The sequence below is a fragment of the Pomacea canaliculata genome, linkage group LG5, assembly GCF_003073045.1.
Source record: "Pomacea canaliculata isolate SZHN2017 linkage group LG5, ASM307304v1, whole genome shotgun sequence".
NCBI classification, from domain to species: domain Eukaryota; kingdom Metazoa; phylum Mollusca; class Gastropoda; order Architaenioglossa; family Ampullariidae; genus Pomacea; species Pomacea canaliculata.
Genome location: NC_037594.1, coordinates 19149882 through 19172277, shown reverse-complemented (window position 1 = coordinate 19172277; position 22396 = coordinate 19149882). Strand labels below are relative to the sequence as shown.

Here is a 22396-nt window from a genome sequence, read left to right as displayed (position 1 = left end):
GTTGCTCTTGTGAGAGCCGGCGTCCGTGACATTTTCACATGTTCACATTTGCAGGTCCGGAAAAGAAGCTGAGTTCTGGACTTTCTGAAGTTAGTGGATGAGGTGCTATGGACAGCCAGAAAGAAGAGAGCTACGGTAGTCTAGTTAAGACAGAACAAATGAGCAGAAGAGAATTTTGGTGGTTGAGATGGACAGAGTATTGCGAATGGAGCTGATCTTCCGGAGCTCATAGTACGCAGCTCGATAGGTGTGAGCAATATGCTTATCAAGAGACATGTCAGCAGACATTATGTAACCTTAATTACGAGCTTAAGTTACAAAAGCTTACTGAGAGATACGACTGAAACCAGTTGAGTGTGAGCCTGAGATGCCAAAGACAATACCGAGTCTATGAGTGAGAGTAGTGTGGTCTATATATCAAAGGCAGCAGACAGGTCTAACATGGTGAGAAATGAAATGTCACCTCTGTCCAGACCAGACAAAATGTCGTTTGTCACCTTAACCAGGGCAGTCAATGCTAGGAAAAGGCCGATAAGTAGACTGTGATGGAAAAATCAAGTTTTCAGAGTTAAGATAGGACAATACTTTGTCAAGGATTTTGGACAGAAATGGCAAATTCGAGACTGAGACTGTATGCGCGTGTTCGTGCTTGCATGTGTGTAGCAGTTCCCCAATAGAGATACTGATATGATTCGGGACTAATTCCAGCTTCACTTAGCTTGGTTGAATGATGAAGCTCATTGTTCAGTAGTTCTGGCACTGTTGGAAATTTCGTTTCTTTTGAAGGGTTTGAATGATTCTTTATTTCTTCAAGTGCATGGCTCCAGCAGGGTGTGAACATGTACCAAAATAACCACACAACATCTTAAAACTGCTGCACATACAATTCAGTAATAAACAATGTCAAAACCAGCTATTCTCAACTTCTATACACACCTGTAGCAAGAAACTACGCATGCACATACATTTCAAAACACAGTATTTTTGAATATATTTAACAGTGTCCGGCGTGTACATCAAGCTGGCAGCTAAACATTGCTGGACTGAAGGGTGACTAATGTGCTGCAGCTTTAAATTAGATAGGTATATACGGCTGTAATCAATTTATTCACTGTCCTTTCTCGAACCCTTGTCCACTTGTGTTAGCTGGTTAACTAAAGCACATTCATCGTTCATTTTGTAATGAGCAATGGGGCTATCGCATGAGAGGCCAAGAAAAGTTTCTCACGTCTTTCCACCTTCAGCAGATTGAACTCAATACTTTAATTTGTGCTTTTGTGGTAATAGCCATTGATTTCAACTATAGCTGTCCCGAACATAATTCAAGATCACTGGCAAGGGGGGAGTCATCTAACCGCAAACAGCTGCACAGCTTTTGTTAAATGATATAGTCTTTGCGAGTGAAGTTCAGTTTTCTGGCTGATTGTTCTTGCTGTTGGTATGACAACTGTTTCTTTTAATGGTCCTATTTAGAGGTTATGGTTTTTAAAAAATCACGCACACACACATACAGATTATTAGGTTGTACAGAACTAACAAACTCATCCCAGAAGATTACAACTGTTTTATTTATAAATCCAAAATGTACTCTTAAAAAACAAAACTTTAAAATGTTAAAAATACACATTTGAGCTACCTATAGATAAATTATTTACTAATAATTTTCCTTTTCTGTTTTCACTTTCTAGACACAAGCGCGCGTGCAAGTTTGACAACGCGACTGAGTAATTCTTTCTAAATGTTTATACTCTGTTCCGTATCCCAAGCAACCAGTTTTTCTTGGTGTCACCGTATGTCGCATGTCGTGTGGACGAATTTATTGTCCACCCCAGTCCACCCTGACCTCGTCACTTCTTTTGTTCTTCTGCGCTCGGGGGCCAGGGAAAGTTGGGAAAGTCTTTCCAGCTGCAAGAAAGAATTTGCTCTTTTTTAAATCATAAATTTAATTGTCCGACGAAGTCGTTGATGTTCACCACTTCTATTGGAATTCCCATTCAAAAAAAAAAAAAGTTTAACAGACATCGAAATATTTCAAACAGAAAACTTTCATTCTGGTTCTTTATTGTTTATTCTTCTATTTACCGATAAATCAATACACCGATCTACTGAGGTTGTTTTATACAGGCATGCTACACACATTATACAGACATATTACACACAGCTTACAGTATACATGTATACTACACAGAGCTTATGTTACACATACATGCTACAAGCAGGTTGTGTGTCAAATCATCACATCTAGTTTTCTATATTTACACAGCAGTCCAACTGCTCCTTTCAGGCAAATACGAGTATCTAGTTTATTACTCATAAGAGTATTGAGCTTTCTAGTGGTAAGATGAGCTCACTTACTAGTAATGAGTGCAGACACGCTGATTTTTGTTCAGGCCAGAAATAGGCAGCCATTTCTTCCGGTGTTAGCTCGAGGTCAAAGAGCTGTAAATGGTAAAGTGACAACAATTAAGGACAATGAAGCCAGACAGCAAGCAAAGAAACGTAAAAAAAAACCACATTAGAAATACGATGGCTAATATATGTACATATAGAGAGCAGAATGTCGACAAACTAATGTTTGAAAAGTCACTCACAAACCTTGGCGACAGGTGACAGTAAAAGTGATGCGACAAGTGCCGAGCTGTATCCAAGGTAACTAATGTCTACCCATGACACTGTACCCCCGATTTCAAATGATCCTGCTTACCTCGATGTTGCTTTTCAGGCGACCAGGGTTTGTACTTTTAGGGACTATAGCCATTCCTCTTTGAACAGCCCATCGTAAGGCTACCTGTCAGCACAGAGAGAGAAGTTCAGATGGGAAATGATTTATTTCACACGTATGGTTTATAAATTAATAGGAGAATGATGGTTACATTTTGGCATCTGGAAATTAATACTTCAGTGCCGCTCCTAGTTCTTTATTTCATAAAATAAAATCGACCTTTTTCTAGAGATGGCATATTTTAAAAGAAACTAAATATGCGAATCAGACTAAAGTGCTAAGGAAGTCGACTTTAAGCATTATTCTGAAGATCGTTGTACTTTTCCAAACCTGGTCCTCATTAGTCGACACATCTTGGAACTCAAAAACAAAAACAAATTTGTTTGATGACTGTTGGTGAAAAATGAGCAAAGTAATAGAGGTATGAGATTTTAAAAACATACCTGACCAGGATTCTTTTTGTATTTAGCAGCCATTTCCAAAATGATTGGCTCTTCTAGAATGTTGGCCACCTTGTTTCCCCAGCTGCCAAGTATAATGGATAAAAGCTATCACAGATATTCTTTGATATTTTTAATTAATTCTGTTTCGACATCTTATTGACAGACGTCGCTACATGTTTTTAATCATAATCATAATCATATCCACTTAAATGTAACCACGGTTTCAGTAAGAGTGACTCTCAGTCAGTCAGGCCCAAGGGTGTGGATGTACTTACTAGTCTACTCCAGCTCGACCAAGGGGTGCGTAGGCGGTGACAACAATGCCTTCCTTCTGACAAAAGTCTACGAGGTCACTGTTGGTAAAGTAAGGGTGAACTTCGATCTGCAAACAATAGCAGCTAGGCTGGGTGTGTTGCATAGATTGTCATCGTTATCGTTGTTGTCGTCACAAGTCAAGTGTTCAAGATGACATCCTGCCATTTGTGTCTGCAACTGTGCTGGGATCAGATTATCTTCAATCGTTTAAATTGTTTCCATTCTAGAAAGCAATACAAAATAAATAGCTGCGTGTTTCTGTGCACGTGCAACCGTGGTTTGTGTTCAATATGTTAATATGTGTGTGCGTACGTGCGTGTGTGTGTGTGTGAGAGAGAGATAGAGAGAGGAAAAACCCGATTAGCAGTGAAGACGTTAATTAAACCATTACTACTAAAGGATTAGTGGGGAGCAACATTTTTTTCTCATAACTGGATAAAGCTAAGTGCAAGATACTATCTCTCCACCTCGGGGTACCCAAGTACCCGGCCTTCCCTTCTTGAAGATACCCGCCTAAAAACATTATCAGCACAGACGTCATCTTTGTACATTAATACATTTGTATTGTGAAGGTCTCAACGAATGGAAAACAAGGGATCATATATGTTAATTAGATATATCTGTGAGGTCACGACTGACCTCTTTCTTTGCTTGGTGATGTCTGTAGGCATGTTTCTCTGAAAAAGTGCATTCATCCAGGCTGTGGGAAGTAGTGCTGCACTGAACTGTATCTAATCATTAGAAGATAATGCATCCCACTGGTCCTTTAAGCTGATCTAGAACTTTCGTTCTCGCACTACCTATAGTGTTTTCTGTAATTGTCATGTTTCTTGTAGAACATACCTGGATATACGACGGCCTGTACTTAATGCCGGGTGCATTCATGAGGCGTGTAAGCTGTTCTATGGTGAAATTAGACACCCCGATGCTGCGAACAAGACCTTTGTCAACGAGCTTCTCCATTTCCTGTAAATAGAAAACTTGTGCAATGAAAACAGAAATAAACGCCAGATGATTGGTATCTAAATTCATTGCAACAAAGCTACAAAACATATTTTAATTAAACATATTTTTTTCTGAATAAGTAGGTAGATTATTAACTAATTTTACTAATGAAATCCAACCTTGTTTAATTTATGATTAGCTAAACCATGTTATTTTACTTCTTCATACATCGCACTGTGATTGGTTTATAAGCCACTGCTTCCTTCTGGTTCGATTCTTTGCTGCGGCAAATGTGCTAGAAGTTTGTATATAATTCTATCAACAAGATACATCACAGCAATTTTATATATAGCTATATCAATTATACTTCATAGTGGAAGGTTTTCTAGAAAATTCATCGTAAAATTAGTTGTATGTTTGCCGTCTTAGGCAGAATGTTAATCGCAACCCTCAATTTTTATCTGGAAGGAAATATTCATTTTGAGTTTTTCATAGTAATTAATACAGTGTGCAAACGAAATATGACCATCTCATAACAGGATACGGGGTATTAGTGGAGGTTCGTTGAAACTCCTAGTAGTAAACTTTGCACAAAGGAGATGACTCACCCGCCAAGTGTCAAGGTAGTCCACGTCATCGGCTCATCGGGTGTTAACTGTTCCGGAGGATCAACGCCTATCCTCCCTTTGTACTGCAAGCATGAAACAAGCGTACAATGATTTAATATCACGATAGAATTCATGGTATATAACGACGTAAATTGAATTTTATAATTTATTTTCGTGTTTGATATTTTTATTTGTTCCTATTCCTATTTTAGAAAACGGCTAATTCGTTTGGAACGTGTGTTATGACTGGTGTCATTATTCCAATCGTTTTCTTTGTCCTTCTCTACCTTATAAACATTACAAGGCATGCACACTCGTAATCAGAACTTCTCCTCAAGAAGCACTTCTCTTCCTTTCCGATCAGCAGGACTTCCGCCGGATATAATGTAACCGATGTGCACTGTCCACACGCAAGTCAGAGTAACCCGGATGTGTCTTATAACGTGGATGCTCACCTTCATTTTCACATCTCTCCTTGTTAGAGACATCAGAAGTGTGGACAAGATGAGCATATGTACAGCGTCTACAGAGTGTGGTACAGACCATATATTTAAGTACAGATTTTATTACGTACCTGATATGTTTACATATTTTGATCAGACCAGCTTACACAGTTTAGTACGGACCTTCAGGTAAAGCCTTTGATGTATATATATAACGTGTACAACATGTAAATAATGTGTATAAATTTTGTTATAGCGGGTGTGGATTTTGATAACACTTATTTAGCTTTTGCAGATTATTGTATGGACTACATATTTAGATATCGTGTATAGACTTTGCAAGAAGTAGGGATGTCCGGATGTCCTGGAGAACAAAAGCCGAGCAGCGTGTAGACAGAGTACAAACCTTGAAAGCCATGGGGAAGTGCATCAGGTACATGTCCAAATAGTCCAGCCCCAAGTCAGCCAACGATTCTCGTACAGCGGCCTCCGCCCTTCTGTGGCAGGTATTCCAGAGCTGTTGACAAGAGTAAACACAACAATGTGGTAAAGCTCATTCTGAGAACCCCGGCTAATGGCAGGCGGATCTAGCGACTGAACGGTTAAAGTGGTTGGCAAATGGCGCGGGTCTAGTTTTGAGGGAATTACAATGGGGCTTACAAAGCGGATGAAATGTCCATCCGCCTCGTGGGTCATGAGTTCACATCTCATCTTCTGCAAACTTTTTATCTTAATTGAAATGTTTTTGATAACTGAATAAGCTATTTCACATGCAAATATGCAAATTTCGAGCAAAGTGGTATTCGGTAAATGAAACTCGTTGCCTTTTCTTCCTCTTAAAAACCGCTTTGTCATCGTGAAGAAAATAGATATTTGTATATTTACATGGCGCATGCAGTATGGACGGTATGACTTTCAGCTACCCGAGCTGGATAAGTAGAAAAACCAACAGAGCATCTTGATCGTTGCACTCCTTAGTTTTCTTCAAAGAAAATACTTTTTTCTTTAGATTTACGATGTCTTTTACGTTTGCCTTTCTGACTAACATCCATATTACTATGGGTAAATATAGTACTGTTCTTGACATGCAGAGATATCTTCTTAGCAAAGAATAAGATATACATGGCGTAGGTGTGAGAGAATCAGGACAGATGATCGAGGCAAAGATATGAACGATGTGACTTCAGAAGTGTAGACGCAAACTCTTACTTTGTGCTGCAGACGACGGTCTGTTATCAGCACCTGCTATCACTGTGACCTAAATATTAGTGCGATTGGCTCACATCTCACCCATACCCCCATACTACTACTACTATTATTAATCCAGCCTTTCAACGTATACACATCGCACACTCACACTTGAGGCATGAATCCAGAATTAACTTCTTTGGTTGCAAACCATCTAAATATGAGCTGATTCTAATGCAGCCTTCTCAAAAGGTAATAAACGAACTATTAATGAAATAACCAACTGAAAATTGAACAACAGGGGAAACTGCAAGGCAAATAAATCTAGCACAAAGAGCAAGGTACTTTTGGTGGTGATGAACAGGTCCTCGCGCTTGATCCTCCCGCCTTGCAGCTCCTGCCTCAGACCCTCGCCGACGGCCTTCTCGCACTGGTAGTTCCAGGCCGTGTCGATGTGGCGGTAGCCGGCCTGCAGGGCCGTCACTATGGCAGCACTGATCTGATCATCCTGTCACACAACCAGATGCAGAGAAGTGAAGCCATGTTATGACAATCACTCGAATTTTATCTGCATACTAATTCACTAATTCAATGTCATCCATGTTTCGGCAGCAACCATCGACTTCGTGTGAGAGTGTCTTTTTTTTTTTTTTAAGAAATTGTCGTGAGAATAATTTCAAACTTCTTACCTTTAGGTCATCGTAGGTTCCGAGACCAACGATGGCATGTCATAGCCGGAGTTGAGTTTGACGGTTGGTGACGCCATTGCGGACAAGAACGAGCTCACCCTTGCTTTCCGCGCCTCGTCTTTGCTACTGGCCGCTGTACACCGACTTGTGGTGCACGACAGGGGACATGAGATAAGCACACACGGACATGCGCCCTGATACGTCCCTTCTCGCTCCTATGTCCTCAATAAGGGCAAACACGTGACTATGTTTAAGGGATGGAGGGGATATGCGTACGTGCGTGCGTCCATCCGTCATTTTAAAATTGCTCCGGTAACATTTCGATAATGTGTGTCCGGTTGAGAGGCCTATGAGCCACAGCATTTAGTCTCTCGTCTCTAACAAACACACACATGCAAACACACACACGTACGAGACACTCAGACGATGTAAAACGTTGTATCTGTCGATACCTTTATTAAACTTCAGGTTGTTGTTATCGAATATAATCACTGTCTAAACCATAACGACAAATAAAAATCAGCTACCTAAACTGGAATGAGATGATTTTGCAAGCGTGTATGCTGGCATTTAGCACCAACCACAGCCAGATTGGTGAACACCAGATCACTTGATTTGGTAAACAATGAGAGTGGAACAGAAAGTGATACAATTTCTTTTAAAAAAAAACGTTGGTTGCCATAACTATATGTTTTCGGAATCAGTAAGCTCATCAGTAGGCATAAAGACAATAAAAGTATCATTGTAACAAAGTATCAAGGACTGGTGCACTAGTCTTGTAAGTGGAGACAACTTCAAAGTCGCAGCTAGCAGGGCTTGCCATGAACATATCGTCAGTCATCGCAGGTGGAAGCAAAGGTTAAGACCATCGATGCAATCGGGGCTTTATAGAAGAAATCACTCGACCATCCATAATGACTCCTCTGGTGGTATGCCTGTTTTCTGCATGATTCTCTGTAGCATATTCGTTACTGCGCTCAATTATTTGAAACCCCGCTCAGACCAGTGACTGGGAAAAAACTTATATCCAGGATAAAAAGCAACAGAAAGAGGTGTGTTATGCCTTCCGCCTGTGACATACATATTTGAGGATATAGGCCACTAACCTACAAATGTGAAGATATTGGCCAGTGCTTCAGCATGCCGTGACCTTCCAACGGCCGTTAGGTCAATAGGATACATTAATAATTATTATCTCGTCTTGTGTTCTTACCCTCACCCCCTCTATTCGGTGTTAGGCTACATTTCACCAATGATTACATTTGAACATAACAGATTTTATCGAACGTATTAGCTCGATGGTTCACCGGAAGTTAGTTACCCCGGTAATAATGACTGATTGTTTTCGTGTTGTAAGAATGTGGACCTGATAAATTACAGTTGGTGCTCTGAACAAATTCTCCGTATTCACTGGGACTGTTGGTGCAGATAAATTCAAGTTATTTGTGCCAGCTGATAAGATAGCCTACCCTTACAGTAGGGGAGAAATCCATTCAGTGCACCTTGAAATCACAGCACATGATGGAATAAAATTCTGAAGGTTAAGGGATACGCGAAACAAACTGCTCGCTGACGCCTCAATCTCTTCCCGTCCACCCGCATGCAATGCAAACATTAACATCAGCTACCCGAAGAGAGTGTTGGGCTTGGTTCAAGAACCTAGAGACACCGTCCCTTGCAGTCAAAAGCTGGTTTTGGCGGTATGTTAGTGTTATGTGTGGCGATGATCCGGGTGGCGTAAGGTGGTCTTGGTGGTGGGTGGTGGTTGTGGAATACCCAAGCACCAAAGAAGCATATAACATAATGCATACCTCAACACTATCTTGGCGATTTCAAGACCAAGCCGTTGCCCGTATATCACTAGAGAACCCACGAGTTTTCATTGTTAGAACAATTTACTTTAATTCTGCATAAAAATACTGTTGATTTTTAATTGACATTTTTGGGGGGATGGAACGGATTAACGGAATTTCTATTATTTTAAATGAAGAAATTAGTTTCGAGATACGAGTTTTTCACGATACAAGCTATGTCATGAAACGAATTAAATTCGTAACCCGAGGCACGACTAGTATCCGAATTCACTGCTGGGAGACACGAGACGATGTCGGTACACGATCACGAGATGATTAATCATGCAGCCGGACAACCAACGCTAAGAATCTACTTGCCAAGCAACTTTAGGAACAAGTTTTCGTGATGGCCGCCACATTTTCCCCAACACACATATACATCACGTACACAGTTCAGTTCCACCAGTGACTGCATGCACTGACACACCCAAACACATATACAAGCACGCACACACTCAGGCACCAATGCAAGTTCTGATAGTTGCCGACAGAGACCCAGGAGATGCATTTACCATTCAGTCCTGACAAAGGAGTTCAGGGGAGTTTCTGCTTTAGCATAAGAACTGTTTCTCAGGCGTGATGTTCTGCAGTTGAGCAGTTGACGTCCATCAGTAACCTGGGTCTTTTTGAAATCGGACAGTGCTGGTCACATATCGGACTCGGCGTGTGGTGATGACACTTTCCAACCAAGACACCTGCTCTCAACTACGATACTGTATACGGGACGTAAAAATGACGGAGAGGATTGGGATCTGCCTTCTTATGCCATGCTCTAGAACTAGTAAACCACCTAAGTTCATCACCCTTATGGTCAATGGGGCTCTTTTCAACTATTTAATAGGGTACATGGTGCTATCTCAGCTACTGTTAGGCTTGTTAATGCTTAATCTTAATCTTTGTAAATGGTCGCTTCTGAGCAAAGAAGCACAAATGCCCTCCGCAGGTGAAGAACACAACAGAAACAAATTTGTTCAAGAGACTCACTCTGAGGAAAAATGATACAAGACGAATGCAGCCCCAGACACACTCCCTTTAACTCCAAGAAACAAAAATAAAAAGCTGCAATGATTGAGACAATGAAACTCACCAACGCATATTTGCACTTCATTCAGTTCTTAAAAAAAAAAATTGTGCTGCATTTTTATCTTCATTTACACATCTGTTCTCATATGCGCACAGATACTTCCTTCCATAAATAGAAATTGTGTATTTGGAAAAAAAAAAAAAACAACAAAAAACCACACTGCTTGAAAGTACCACTCCAGAGAGAACTCAATAAAATTTATGTGATTTTTTTTAGTTTTTAAATTTCTTTTAGATGAAATGAGCTGTTTAAAAAAAACTTCAGCTACGTTCACAATACATGACATGACATAGCCTTCTTGTTTCAATTCCATGACAAGATGCCGTCTATTACCTTCTGCCACTTATAATATTAAGATCTTTATCACTCTGCCTATATTCTCCATTCTGCCTGTTATGTACTTGGTCTTAATTTTGCCTTTAATGCATGACTTGCATGCACACAGAGAGGAAAGAGAGACATAATCAGCTTCAAGAAGTTCAACTTAGATGGAAACCTGATATTAGTGATCCTCGAAGATGTCAGGATACACAAACGATACCCCTACCAAAAAAAGTCTAAGGATCTGTCCCATGAAAAAACAGTAATGCTGCCATAACAAAAGCACACACCAATTTCATCAACAGCTTAGAGATGCACACATCCAGTTTATATGTATCATGTAAACATAAATTCAAGCAAACATTTCACATGCATACACACATACATCGCCTGCATAAAATGTTTTGTTCAGACAGAAAGATTCTTACACAAAGTTGTAATAGAACATCCACTTTTAACTGAACTATTAAGCTGTCTCAATTTTGAAACATTAAGCTACAGATGAAAAAAACTAGAAATAACATGCAGAAGAACAAGCTAACTTTAGTTTTTTTTCTGTTGTACCATAACTATAACAAATGAACTAATGTTTTCAAAATATTTTAAAACACTCATATGTAGGCTGCATGAATGTATCTTCAAGATTAAATCCATTTCTGCAGATCACAAACATAGTTATGACGCTTACTGCCAAATGTTGCAGCATTATAACTGTTCATCATTGTACCCACACTCACACTTATTTCCAAATATTCTGACCTTCAGTCAAGCATTACAAAACCTGAGCTCTGCACAAATCAAAGGCTTAACCAGGGTTAGGGTATGTATGGATTTTTTTAAGATGAAAAACAAAACCAGTCTCTTTTTAGTGTCAGTCACATCACTGCACCATCAACCTCGTTCTGTGCACCATTTTTGATGTTTTATAAAATAATGTCTATTCACACACTTATAACTTGAACTCAAACATAGGAAGAAACAATACAACACCCAGGGGATAACCCTCCCCCCTCTGTTTCTTAACTCTGCTGCCAAAGATAAGAATGAATCAGCTGCTGCTGTCTATGAGATGACCGCAATGATGAGACTGATATGTCATTTTTGTAATGTTTTCAGCTGGACTGTTTAGTGAGGCAATGAGCACATACGTGAAATCCATTAAGGTACAGGATGCCATGATGTGACCCACGAATATTGCCACAAGGCCAAATTTGTTTTCATTTTACCATCGCATTTTTTAAAAACTCCTTAATGTGGATCTGACAGACCTGTCACATATGAATTACAAGAAGTATAGAAACAATATGAAAGGTTTCTTCTCCACCTCTTATTTGGGAAGGGGGACATGGAGGGTGGGGATTGGGGAGGGGAGGATTGATTTACTTTGGAGAAGATGGAAGCATGATAACATGATACATACTCACACACTCACCATACATTCTCTTATGATACAGATGAAACAATCCCAAACTGCTTTTGCACATGCATACTTGAACACGTATGCATGATCTCTTCTTCCTCCTCTCTCCTATGGTAGCCATCTCATAGCTTTGCCTCAATATCACATCCTACATTCCACCAGGCAAACAGTGTTCACAAAGACTCTGCTACCTCCAATGCCTTTCATTTTTCTCAGGCCTTTCATAAAACTCATCAACGAAATCTTTTTCACCACCAATTCCACCATATGCTCCTCAACTGGATGGAGTCCTTTGTGCAGGTGGTGTCCATTTAAGACAGGTTGGGTCAATAGCTTTTGTGGACAATTCATCAGTTTTCTTGGCTTGTTTCTCCAAATAGTCATCTATCAAATCCTGATAAAAAAAAAAGAAACAAGATTCCACATCATTACTGGTTGGGCCTTTAAATCAAAACTGTTTTCTGGTTTGACTCAATGTAAATGAAAACAGACTGAATATGGTTATGCTTATGTAATTTAAGAAAATATTAATATACAATACATTTAATGCCAAAATAACTGTCAATTACACCTCTACTGTCTTAATAGATAAAAGCAAAATGTATATTAACACATTATCTGTTAATAAATGTCACCTCTAGTTACTTTTTAAAAGGTAGCAAGAAAGATCTTTAAATAAAATCATCTAGCATATATAGAAAGTAAAATGAATAGGATTTTTCTTATGTGTACACACATAATTCTTCAGTTGTCATCAATAATTATAATTTTGATGTGCAATAAAACAAACACTATATTTTCTACTAAAATAAAAATTTGCTTTAGCAGTAATGATTCAAATTACTTATCATAAAAACATACCTGTCGTTTCAATACTAAGTGCTTGCCTTTCCAGTATTTTAGCATACCAAGAGCTTGTAGAGTGCTAACAATGTCATTAGCATTAATTGCTGTTTCTTGACTCACATCTGAAACAAAATGCAGTCTGCTCAGACCCTTTCACATCTCATCAGTGTTTAACAAATGGCAGTAATTTCCAGATAAACTCACTGCTTTAAAAGGATGTATCCACTTATGGAAACACACACACACACAGAACGACTGAAAAAAAAAAAGCCATGTGAACCGCTTTATATATTTGGTCAGTTGGCACGCTAATGTATAGGCGTTTTCAGACTGAAATTCGAATATTCGGTTGAAAGCAACCAAAGGGTTAAACTCTCAGCATTTTTAATAATTCTTTTATACACTTAACTGTGCTGGGTGCTCAGCGCTAAGTAGTATTTTTTATCAGTCAGAAGTCAAATGTAAGCCTATTGCAAACAAGTAAATGTTGGCATGAATGGCAGAGTAGTTAAGAGTGCAGTTAGAACTGATGGGCTTGACTTCAATCTTCTGTCCATCTTACATGCCTTTTCCTCTATGCTTGCGACACTGATACTCTAGTCCACAGTTAAACATAAGCTGACAACTACTTATTACCTGGATTAATAAAAAAAAAACAAAAACAAATAAGGTTATGATAAGCTAAACAAGGTTACAAAAGGCTACCTTTGATGCAGATGTCTACCCCTTTAAACTTGTGAAGGTAACGCAGCAAGACGTCCTTCCAATAACTGCGGTATGACAGAAGACCCAGGTCAGACAGAGGGCGCTCTGGTGACCCAACTTTTTCTTCAACTTTGCTAAGAAGGTAGCCTGATGATGTCAGACAAAGATTTTAATATTAAACACACACATATGGATGGATGAGAACTTTCACTCAATGGGGAGCAATAAATTTCAAATTGTATAAATTAAAAAAATTGTAATCTCATCTGAACAATAAACTAAGTTCACAGTTACCACCAACAGGTAATTTAAAAAAACCCAAAACCAGTAGCAGCTTTTACAAATATGATGATTCATAAATTTAAATATTATTTATAACAAGTCTATACTCTTCACAAATAAGTAACAAAATATTTCACACAAAAAATGGCAAAACATGGAACAATCAAAGTCTTACTAAAGTCAATAAGCATCTTTCCATAACCCTGACGCATGTACTGAGGTAGAGTCAGAAGACATGACACATTGTAGTTCAGGAAGGAGTTCTTTTCCTGCAAGTGAATAAAAACTTAAGTAAATCTGAAACCAAAATAAGCTGGATTAATCTTACTCTTTCAACTTTCAGCTTTACCAAAAACATGAACCAATTAGATTTTATATTTGCAGAAAAATAGCACTGAAGTCATATGTGTGCATGTATGTACATAAGAGTGAACGAGTGAATAAATGAGAATAGGGTGTGGACAGCAACTCAGCTAAATACCAGATTCTACGCACATTACCAGAAATAACTATGAACATGTTGAGTCAAAAAATATTTTAATACAGGTAGTCCTCGACTTACGACGGTGATTCGTTCTTACGCGTTCGTCGTAAACCGAATTTCGACGTAAGTCGGATCGTATGTTGTGACCAACAGTGTGATTTAAGGTAAAAATATAGTAACAGTAATCACTGTAGTAGTATTACTCATCATGGAAAAGCCATGGTGATGGCAATATCGGCAACCTGAACTATCATTCTCTGTCATGACGTAGAAGAGGAAAGGTTCAACATCAAAGTAGAGTGTTTTATGATCAAGGAAGAGCTTTGCCAAAAGACAAAGGTTTTGACAGTAAACCTGCAGGACAGACAAAAAGTGTTTCAACAACAGTGAAAAGAAAATTACTTAGCGACAGATACAACACTGCTGATTCTATAAATAATTTTTAAATCCATGTTCTAGCAGACCACCATAAAAAGCAAATATGACTAATTTGAAATTAATTCATAATTTAGTAAAATGCCAACCTTATTCTTCTTTCCATCCACTTCAAAGACTGATATGGTGCTCTTTCTATATATCTCATCTCCAGGAGGATGACGCCATACACATTTGGCCTAAAAAAAGGTAACATTTATTCTTCTTAAAGTGACAATGATGTAAGAGTATTACTATCATCTACATAAGCCACAAATTCCAAAACTATAAACTTTCCACTTTCTGTCAGAAAGAAATAATAAAATCCAAAACATGGAAGTAAAAACAAAGTTAAATAAAAGATCATGTTCAAATCTCTATCTCAGGCAGCAATTTTTGCTTGCATTTGCCTCGCCCATTTTCTTAAAAATAAATGATAATTTAAATTACGTTTTCACTCACCATGTGTCTTCGAAGAATTGTTGCAGTTTTCATGTACTTTCAGGCAGAACTCACAGAGGTAGATCTTGGGAAGACGAGCATACTCTTCCGGATAAGGAGATGAATACCATGTGCCAATCTCAAACCGTCCAATCTCCATCTTTTTGATGCGGTATTCCTGAAGGTCTGCTTTTTGGTAATGCTGTGTCATCTGATGTTCCTGAAGCACAAAAATCAAGTAACTCATTTTCAGTAGCATTACACTACATCCTAGACTTGTAACGGTAGGTCTCTGCAAATAAAGTTCTTCCCCAAATGCTAAAAAGATTAAAGAAACCTTACTTAATGTAAGTTCCAAATGATACTCGAGACAACTACTAAAATAAATCCCAAACCCTTTTCACACATTGATATGGTATAAATGTTTTAATAGCATCCCTCTCCACCTAAAAAATACTGTTAGTTTGTCCTGCTGGAGGACGGAGCTCATCTTTACATGGCAAAACAATTATTAATGCTTAGTTACAATCACAGCCTCTAAAAACTGCAAGGTCAGTTCTGAGCATTAGTTTGGCATGCTGGAGGACTGAGCTCATCTTTACATCGCAAAACAATGTGCTTTATAAATGTTATTATAATGCTTAATAAGTTAGTTAAAATCTCAGCCTCTCAAAATTGATAGGTCAGTTCTGAGCATGCTACTGCAGCCCTCTGTGTAAAAAAGATGTCTGTTGTGCAGCCAGAAAACATTCAGTCATGTTACAACATTTACTCCTAGCCTAACACTTATTATAAATGATCTTCTGAGTTTAAGGTTTCTTGTTCTAGGCAATAAGAGTTAAGAGGCAAGTCTGCACCAGAAACTAATAATCTAAAAGCTTCTGTTTGAAACAAAGGACAAGCTGACACGCTAGTTTTCAATACTTTGTTAGATGTCTCTATACCTTCACTTAAAAAAACTAATTGTTAAAACATCTTTTATCAGAGATTGCTTAGTATTTAAACTGTTAATGTACATGACTCTTATTTAGAAGTTACCCAAGAAACATAAAAATAAAAATACAACCTAAGCAAACATGCTGCTTATAAAAATGGCAGATGATTTACACATGATTGATTATTTGCGGTTACTATCTTGAAAGTTTTATCTTTAACACTGTAGCTGCTGGCAGGAATTTGTATCTGTTTTAGAAAGTATTAGCTACGCATGATGCACAAACTGAATAAAATTTAAAATAAAATGATCCCCTTTGTATCAAAAACACTCATATCACAATTCTCAAAACTATTGATAAGGGGAGAAGATTAAGTCTGACAACTTATACCGCCACAGCATGCGTTGCAATGGGAATTAGAATAAAGGGTAATTGGAAATATCTGAACATGCTGTTGGTTACTTGTAGAAAGGGCTTGAAATCATTTATGATGTTCAACTACACTACATGCACAAGTCAGTGAACACTCTCAAATGGCACTAAGAGTAACAGTCGATCAAGAACTCTTTGATAACCTGACTCATGGGCACCGTCATGTTCTCACTATTCTGGACCTCACTGAAGTGGCTGGGCTGGAACGAAACAGAGGACTCAAAGTGAGAGATTTGATGTGTTCTTGTCTGAAGAAGCATTCTTCATTTAGCCTTCTGCAGCACACTGCCTCTTCCACTGTGTTTCAGAAGATAACATTATTTGCATACTAGTTACTGTTTTCTAAACTTCATCAACGTCTCATATTGCATAATATCAGCATCAGTATTTAAGAACAGTCTCTTCTCTTCCATCAAAATGTGAGACCAACTTGGTAAACGATCCATTTCAGAATTCTCTAAACTGTTTTTCTTTGTGCCACTCAAGAATTGTTCACAAGCAACTATAAATAAAGCAATAAATCTACATTTTAAACTCTCTTCCACTGCCTTAAACTGCAATGGGAAATCCTGTGCTTTGAAGTTTTGTATATTTCTTAAACATTCTCTTTAATTATTAAAATGGGGTAGTTTTACTGCAGTTATTTTTTGCTATTGCCTAGATTACAACAACTGAAATCAACACATTACAATAATGATAGACAAAAACTGGTTCAAAAACTTCATGTTTTTTTCTCCTTGGACTCGTTAATATATGCCATCACAAGCTACAGAAATGAATATGAAGGGCAAAAAAAAAAAAAAAGTTCTATGTTGCTGACCCTCAACATTAGTATCAAATTTTGTCTTTTACTCTGTTGTCTTCATGATGCACAGTGACAGAAATTTACATCATTTTAAAAAAAAGAAGATGGCACTCTAGTTATCGACAAGTATCTGCCTTGTTCTATTAAAAAACATGTAACTCTAAAGAATCAATTATTTCCTTGGCATAATGAATACAATAGGCCAAGATTGCGACTACATTAGTCATGCAACCTTTGGTCACTCTATGTTAACAGTAGTCAGAATTATGCAATAAATAGCCCTAGCAAGTTATACGAAACTAGTTAAACAAATTTAAAAAAATTAATGAAGACCAAACCATATTCTTTGATATTCAAGTGGTGCTGAAATATTTAAGATAAAAAGAATAAAAGACACCACATAAACAATGAAAAAATTGTGAGTTTTAAAATCAACTCCTTTTAAATTTTGTCGCAGGCTGGGATTTACTGCACATGTGCGTGGTCACTGTCATCAGAATCTCTGCAGCCAATTCCTAAGGATCAGTTGCTGTTTCAAGTGAAATGAATGAAACATCTGCAGTTACTTTCAATATTTCATTCAAAACATCACAGAAAGTATTGAATTTTTGTGCAGCCATAAGAACTACCACAAGGTTACACTAAAGGCCAAACTTTCACCATGCAGCAGGAAAGAATGGATTCAATCTGGCGGAGGGAGGTGAGGGTACTTGTTGGACCAGATGGAAGCCACTAGTGAAGAATGACCACAAGGGTCCCCAGCACTGTGTGCTCATCACCTCCCTCCTTTAGGTTGAACTAAAGTTAATGACATTTATTATGAACACTTACCAACAGTTCACACGCCCTAGCCTGTGCCTCTTTGAAAAGTTCCATGTCATAGTTTGAAGCAAGTCCATCCAGCAGTGGCTGTCGTGTCATCTGATAAGTTTCACGGTGTTTGCTGTGTTTCTCTCGAATTTCTGGAGTGAAGTCAGCCTTTTTATGTCGTTCTGCACGTATCTTTTCAAGCTTATGTTTTTGATCTTCACTTAAAATCTGTGAAACAATAAACGTTCTTATTTTTCTAATTAAGTTTCTTTCCTCTGAGACATCAGCTGACCTCAGACATCTAAATTCTATCTACTCATCTTCATTTTCCGAAGGTAAAATATGTACACAGATGTAAACATGTGCACACACACACAACTATAACTTATGTCTGATGACTATCAATAAAACAAGGAGACACAAAAGCTCTAATCTTGATACCTGATGTCGCAATCCTCTTCTATCACTTATTTCTGCAACAACTTTCTTTTTCTCTTCGACTGCTTTTAGCCGAGATTCATACCTCCTCTGCACAAAAACATAATTAAAATACACAACAAAAATACAATTAAATATCAATTATAGTCAGATTTAGTTTTAGTTCCAATAGAGACATTTTTTAAAAATTATAAAAGAAACACGTTATTCCTCTTAAGACAAATAAAAAGCCTTTGTCAAGAATATGCTAAGGTTGGTAGCTATAAATGAATCACTCTCATGCCAAAAATAAAAGAAAGAGAGAAGCAGGTTCTGCAGAAGTTGATAATGACTATTAAGTGGGACATGCTTGCAAATGCATGATATTCTCACTCACATGAAAAAAAAAAAAGTAGAAAAACTACCTTGCATTCTTCAGCGGTTGTATTATGGTACAATGGACATGCTGTCAAAGTACGATGTGATTCATGCCGCCCGCTCAGATGACCTTGAAAAGAAAAAAAAAAAACATTCACTGCTGTACTAGACAGATATGATGTGGAACCATGCTCAAAAAAATTATCTACATTTTTTTTCCTTCTCAAATGTAGTTTTCTAATAATACTTATTAATTTCTTAAAGCAGATTGTGTTTTACTCTTGCTCAGTAGTTCTCACAAAATATTCTATAGTAAAAATCAAATAATATGTTAAAGGTCTAGTGGAGTGAAAACTTTTATCAAAGACTTTTACAGCTTAACTTAAGATACGATTTTCCCTAAATCTGGGTTAATACCCCACTTCTGTTCTCAAGACCCATGCCTATATACATTACCATGCACAGACAGGATTTGGAAAAAAAAAAAGACGATGTTTATAAAAACAATTGGCTAATTAATTTCTTCCACTGGCTTGACGATGTAAATGTATCCATGTACAATCCTGATATTTATGTCGTTGCCCTCTTTTTGTGTAATGTTTTTGCAGTGATTTCTATGAATATCAAAACCAAAAAAAAATAAAGCTTTGATAGATTTCGAATAAAAATTTCTAGAGAAGCCAAATTGTCAAATGATCCAATTTATGCTGCTGAAAGGCTAATTTCCCATTTCTGTCACAATTTTCAGCAAATCTTTACCCTTTGAATCACATCCTGGTAAGGGACAATGCGCAGATGTCTCATTGTAGTCTGTTTTTGGTGTGGGACGCTTTTCTAGATATGACCAGTTCTTATAGTCTGTCTTCCCCACATCACTATCTCCATTTTGGATGGCTTCATAAGACTGCTTGCCTTGACTACCCTTTCTCTTCTTCTCTGGTGGACTTCGTGATGAATGGTGCTCACTTTCTGAATCGGATCCCGATACAGGTATGTCTTTACGTTTCCTCACTTTTGCGTGAAAGATCGGGTGGCCTGCAACACATCAGTCTTAACACATCAGAAGAAACATATTTTAAGATTATGCATTTACCAGACCTTCTTAAATAATGTGACACCTGTCATGATACTGAAGAGTCAGAACTGCATTTTATTTTTGTCTACCCAGCATATACTAGTCTCCAAGTAAATTTCATACCCATCTAGTTTTAAGCTAGAACTATCACTCCAGAACCAAGAAGGGAGCAAGAAGCACCATTCTTAAACAGGTCTAAAATGTCCACCCTGTGACGAATATGGCTCTGTTGCTTCAACCGCGACAACCAAAAGCAACACAAGCTGGCTGAAGGGCCAAACAAAGGCATGCAGATCATCACAGTACTGAAGACTACATTCATCCTGGAGATGACCAAGGGACTTGCCTTCCTGCACCAGAAAAAAGAAGAGAAGCTCCTGATCCAATATAAAAGGCACAAAGTCTTCTCTCACATTCTGTCCACCAACAGCTACAAGAGGCCACCAAGAACAGACAGAAGAGTAGTTTCAAACATCTTAAGAAACAGCTGATAAGGAACCATAGCAACATTATAGCAAACACCCTGGACAAACAAGAACTCTTCCAGAAAGGGGAATGCTCAGCAATGGAACATCCAGCTCCGCGGCATCTATTTCTGTGCAGATGTTGCAGGTATCCTGTCTCTCACCTGTGAAATGCTGTATCCAGCGCTTCAACATGTTAACATGGACCATGTCTACAAAGATGTATCCTCTGATACTGCCATCCCCAATGGGGAAAGCAAACACCGAGATGGATGTAGCAGCTCAAGATCTGGATCACCATCACACTGGTGTCTGAACCAAAAGGCATGCTGGTTTGATATGTGTGGCGCAGTGTTTCCCCTGACCCAGCACCAGCCTCACAAAAACACTAACCTAAAGAAAATTATCTAAAAACTTCAATGACTTAAAAAGCTTACACTGTATTAATATAAAATTCTACTAACCTTTCTTTTTAAATCCTGCTGCTGAGCGACGAGTCAAACGTGCAGGCATGTCATTTTCACTGTCTGGAGCTCTGTTTGAGTGATCACTGTCTTCTGATGCTGACTCTAACTGACGCTGGAGGGAGAATTTAAAAAGAAAATAACTTTGTTGGTATATGATATATGTGTGTGTGTGAACGCGCGCGCTTATGGTAATGCATATGGTAAAACTCGACTTTAAGCACTATTACTGTTATTAGCTAGGTTTGTTTCTTTGCGTTTTTTGTTTTTTTTTTTTTTTTTGTTTGCTTTTTTTTTTCCCTTAATCAAAATTATTGATAACTATATTGCACTTATATGCGTCGCATACTTTGAATTACCTCCCTTGTATTATATAACGTTCTATTTTGCGGCAAAAGCTACACGTCTCAAAGCAATAATAATACTTGTTATCAAAGACGTTAACAGCACCTCATTAGTAGCTATACACAATTTATTTTAATACTCTAAAACAAAAACATATTCATGCAAAAATTTAGCCTAATATCGTGTCATGATTATTTAGATCGCAGTCAATATATTTCATGTATTTGGTAAAGCAGCAACCATCGTGACGATGTTTAGGGTCACTATGGACGCTACAAAACAAAATCCTCGACCTCTTTGATCCAAGATATCTGCCTTTATTTCAGTCAGTTTGAGTTTCCGGTTATACCGCAAAAACAAGAGCCAAAATGACAATTTTGAGAACGAGAGAGGTTGATGGTCTAGTGTTAGTGATGGCGACGGGAATGCAAACGAAAACGAAATTTGTCTGATCAAAATCGCTGTGAATAAAGAAAACATACTATAAAGGCTATGTTAATTTTAAATATGGTATTCTGACCTTTCGTCTTGGCATGGTTTGATCAGTCGGACTTGATAAACGAAGTTATTGTTGTCTTTGGAAACTCGGTCTACTCGTACGGCGGTAATTTTTTTTCTATTTCCGGTGAAGGCGACCTCTGGAGTTTCAGAGTACTTTCCCTTGCAGCGTTGGCCATGACTACAATTCTTGCATTCACTCTATGGAGGAGGTGAAGAAGATCAAAATTAAAATATAATCCAAAGATTAATATTGAAGCGATCTTACATATTCTCTAATATTGTAACCTTTCTATTATCTTTCATCGCCACTGAGCATGATTGGTAATGAAGTCGATAGGGACTCGGATCGGAAAGAAAATCATGGACCAAATCGTTGTAGAACGAGCACAGAGAGAGGGAGGCTAAGACAACGCTTGCTTGAAATGTGAATGGTAAAGCATCAGAAATAAGCCTTCACAGAATATTCTGCTGAACATCCAGGAACAGGTTTCCTGCATTTAGTATATACTGATATTGCCAGGACTGAACATATTTTCCTGTTCTTATCGGGCGATTTCGACGTTGTCC

The 22396-nt window shown here is 38.0% G+C and overlaps 2 protein-coding genes across 2 annotated transcripts; both read right to left on the bottom strand.

Annotated features, from left to right (window-relative positions):
- Nucleotides 1-1549: 1549 nt before the first annotated feature.
- Nucleotides 1550-7430, bottom strand: LOC112564059 (aldose reductase-like). Its single transcript, XM_025238627.1, has 12 exons — nucleotides 7380-7430; nucleotides 7010-7172; nucleotides 6137-6237; nucleotides 5883-5993; nucleotides 5489-5507; nucleotides 5034-5065; nucleotides 4324-4446; nucleotides 3441-3547; nucleotides 3166-3247; nucleotides 2705-2788; nucleotides 2356-2439; nucleotides 1550-1905 (listed from the first exon to the last, which is right to left on the bottom strand). The coding sequence occupies exons 1-12, from the start codon at nucleotides 7428-7430 to the stop codon at nucleotides 1786-1788; spliced, it is 1077 nt and encodes a 358-aa protein (XP_025094412.1). The 3' UTR covers nucleotides 1550-1785.
- A 2844-nt stretch (nucleotides 7431-10274) lies between these two features.
- Nucleotides 10275-21988, bottom strand: LOC112563787 (histone acetyltransferase KAT7-like). The gene is given in 14 exon segments (XM_025238117.1): nucleotides 10275-12425; nucleotides 12893-12999; nucleotides 13583-13729; nucleotides 14040-14150; nucleotides 14579-14702; nucleotides 14873-14962; nucleotides 15225-15263; nucleotides 15265-15423; nucleotides 18207-18413; nucleotides 18627-18713; nucleotides 19028-19110; nucleotides 19740-20015; nucleotides 20984-21098; nucleotides 21849-21988. Coding segments are annotated over 14 exon segments (1680 nt in total). The 5' UTR covers nucleotides 21864-21988; the 3' UTR covers nucleotides 10275-12305.
- Nucleotides 21989-22396: the final 408 nt, after the last annotated feature.

What these genes read in the sequence shown, in the direction of transcription:
- LOC112564059 (XM_025238627.1), bottom strand. Translation starts at nt 7,430, where the DNA reads ATGGCGTCACCAACCGTCAAACTCAACTCCGGCTATGACATGCCATCG. An exon ending in ACAGGCCGTCGTATATCCAG is followed by an intron (nt 3,548 to 4,323) that starts GTATGTTCTACA and finishes TATTGTTTGCAG; the next exon opens with ATCGAAGTTCACCCTTACTT. An exon ending in GCCTGAAAAGCAACATCGAG is followed by an intron (nt 2,440 to 2,704) that starts GTAAGCAGGATC and finishes TACCATTTACAG; the next exon opens with CTCTTTGACCTCGAGCTAAC.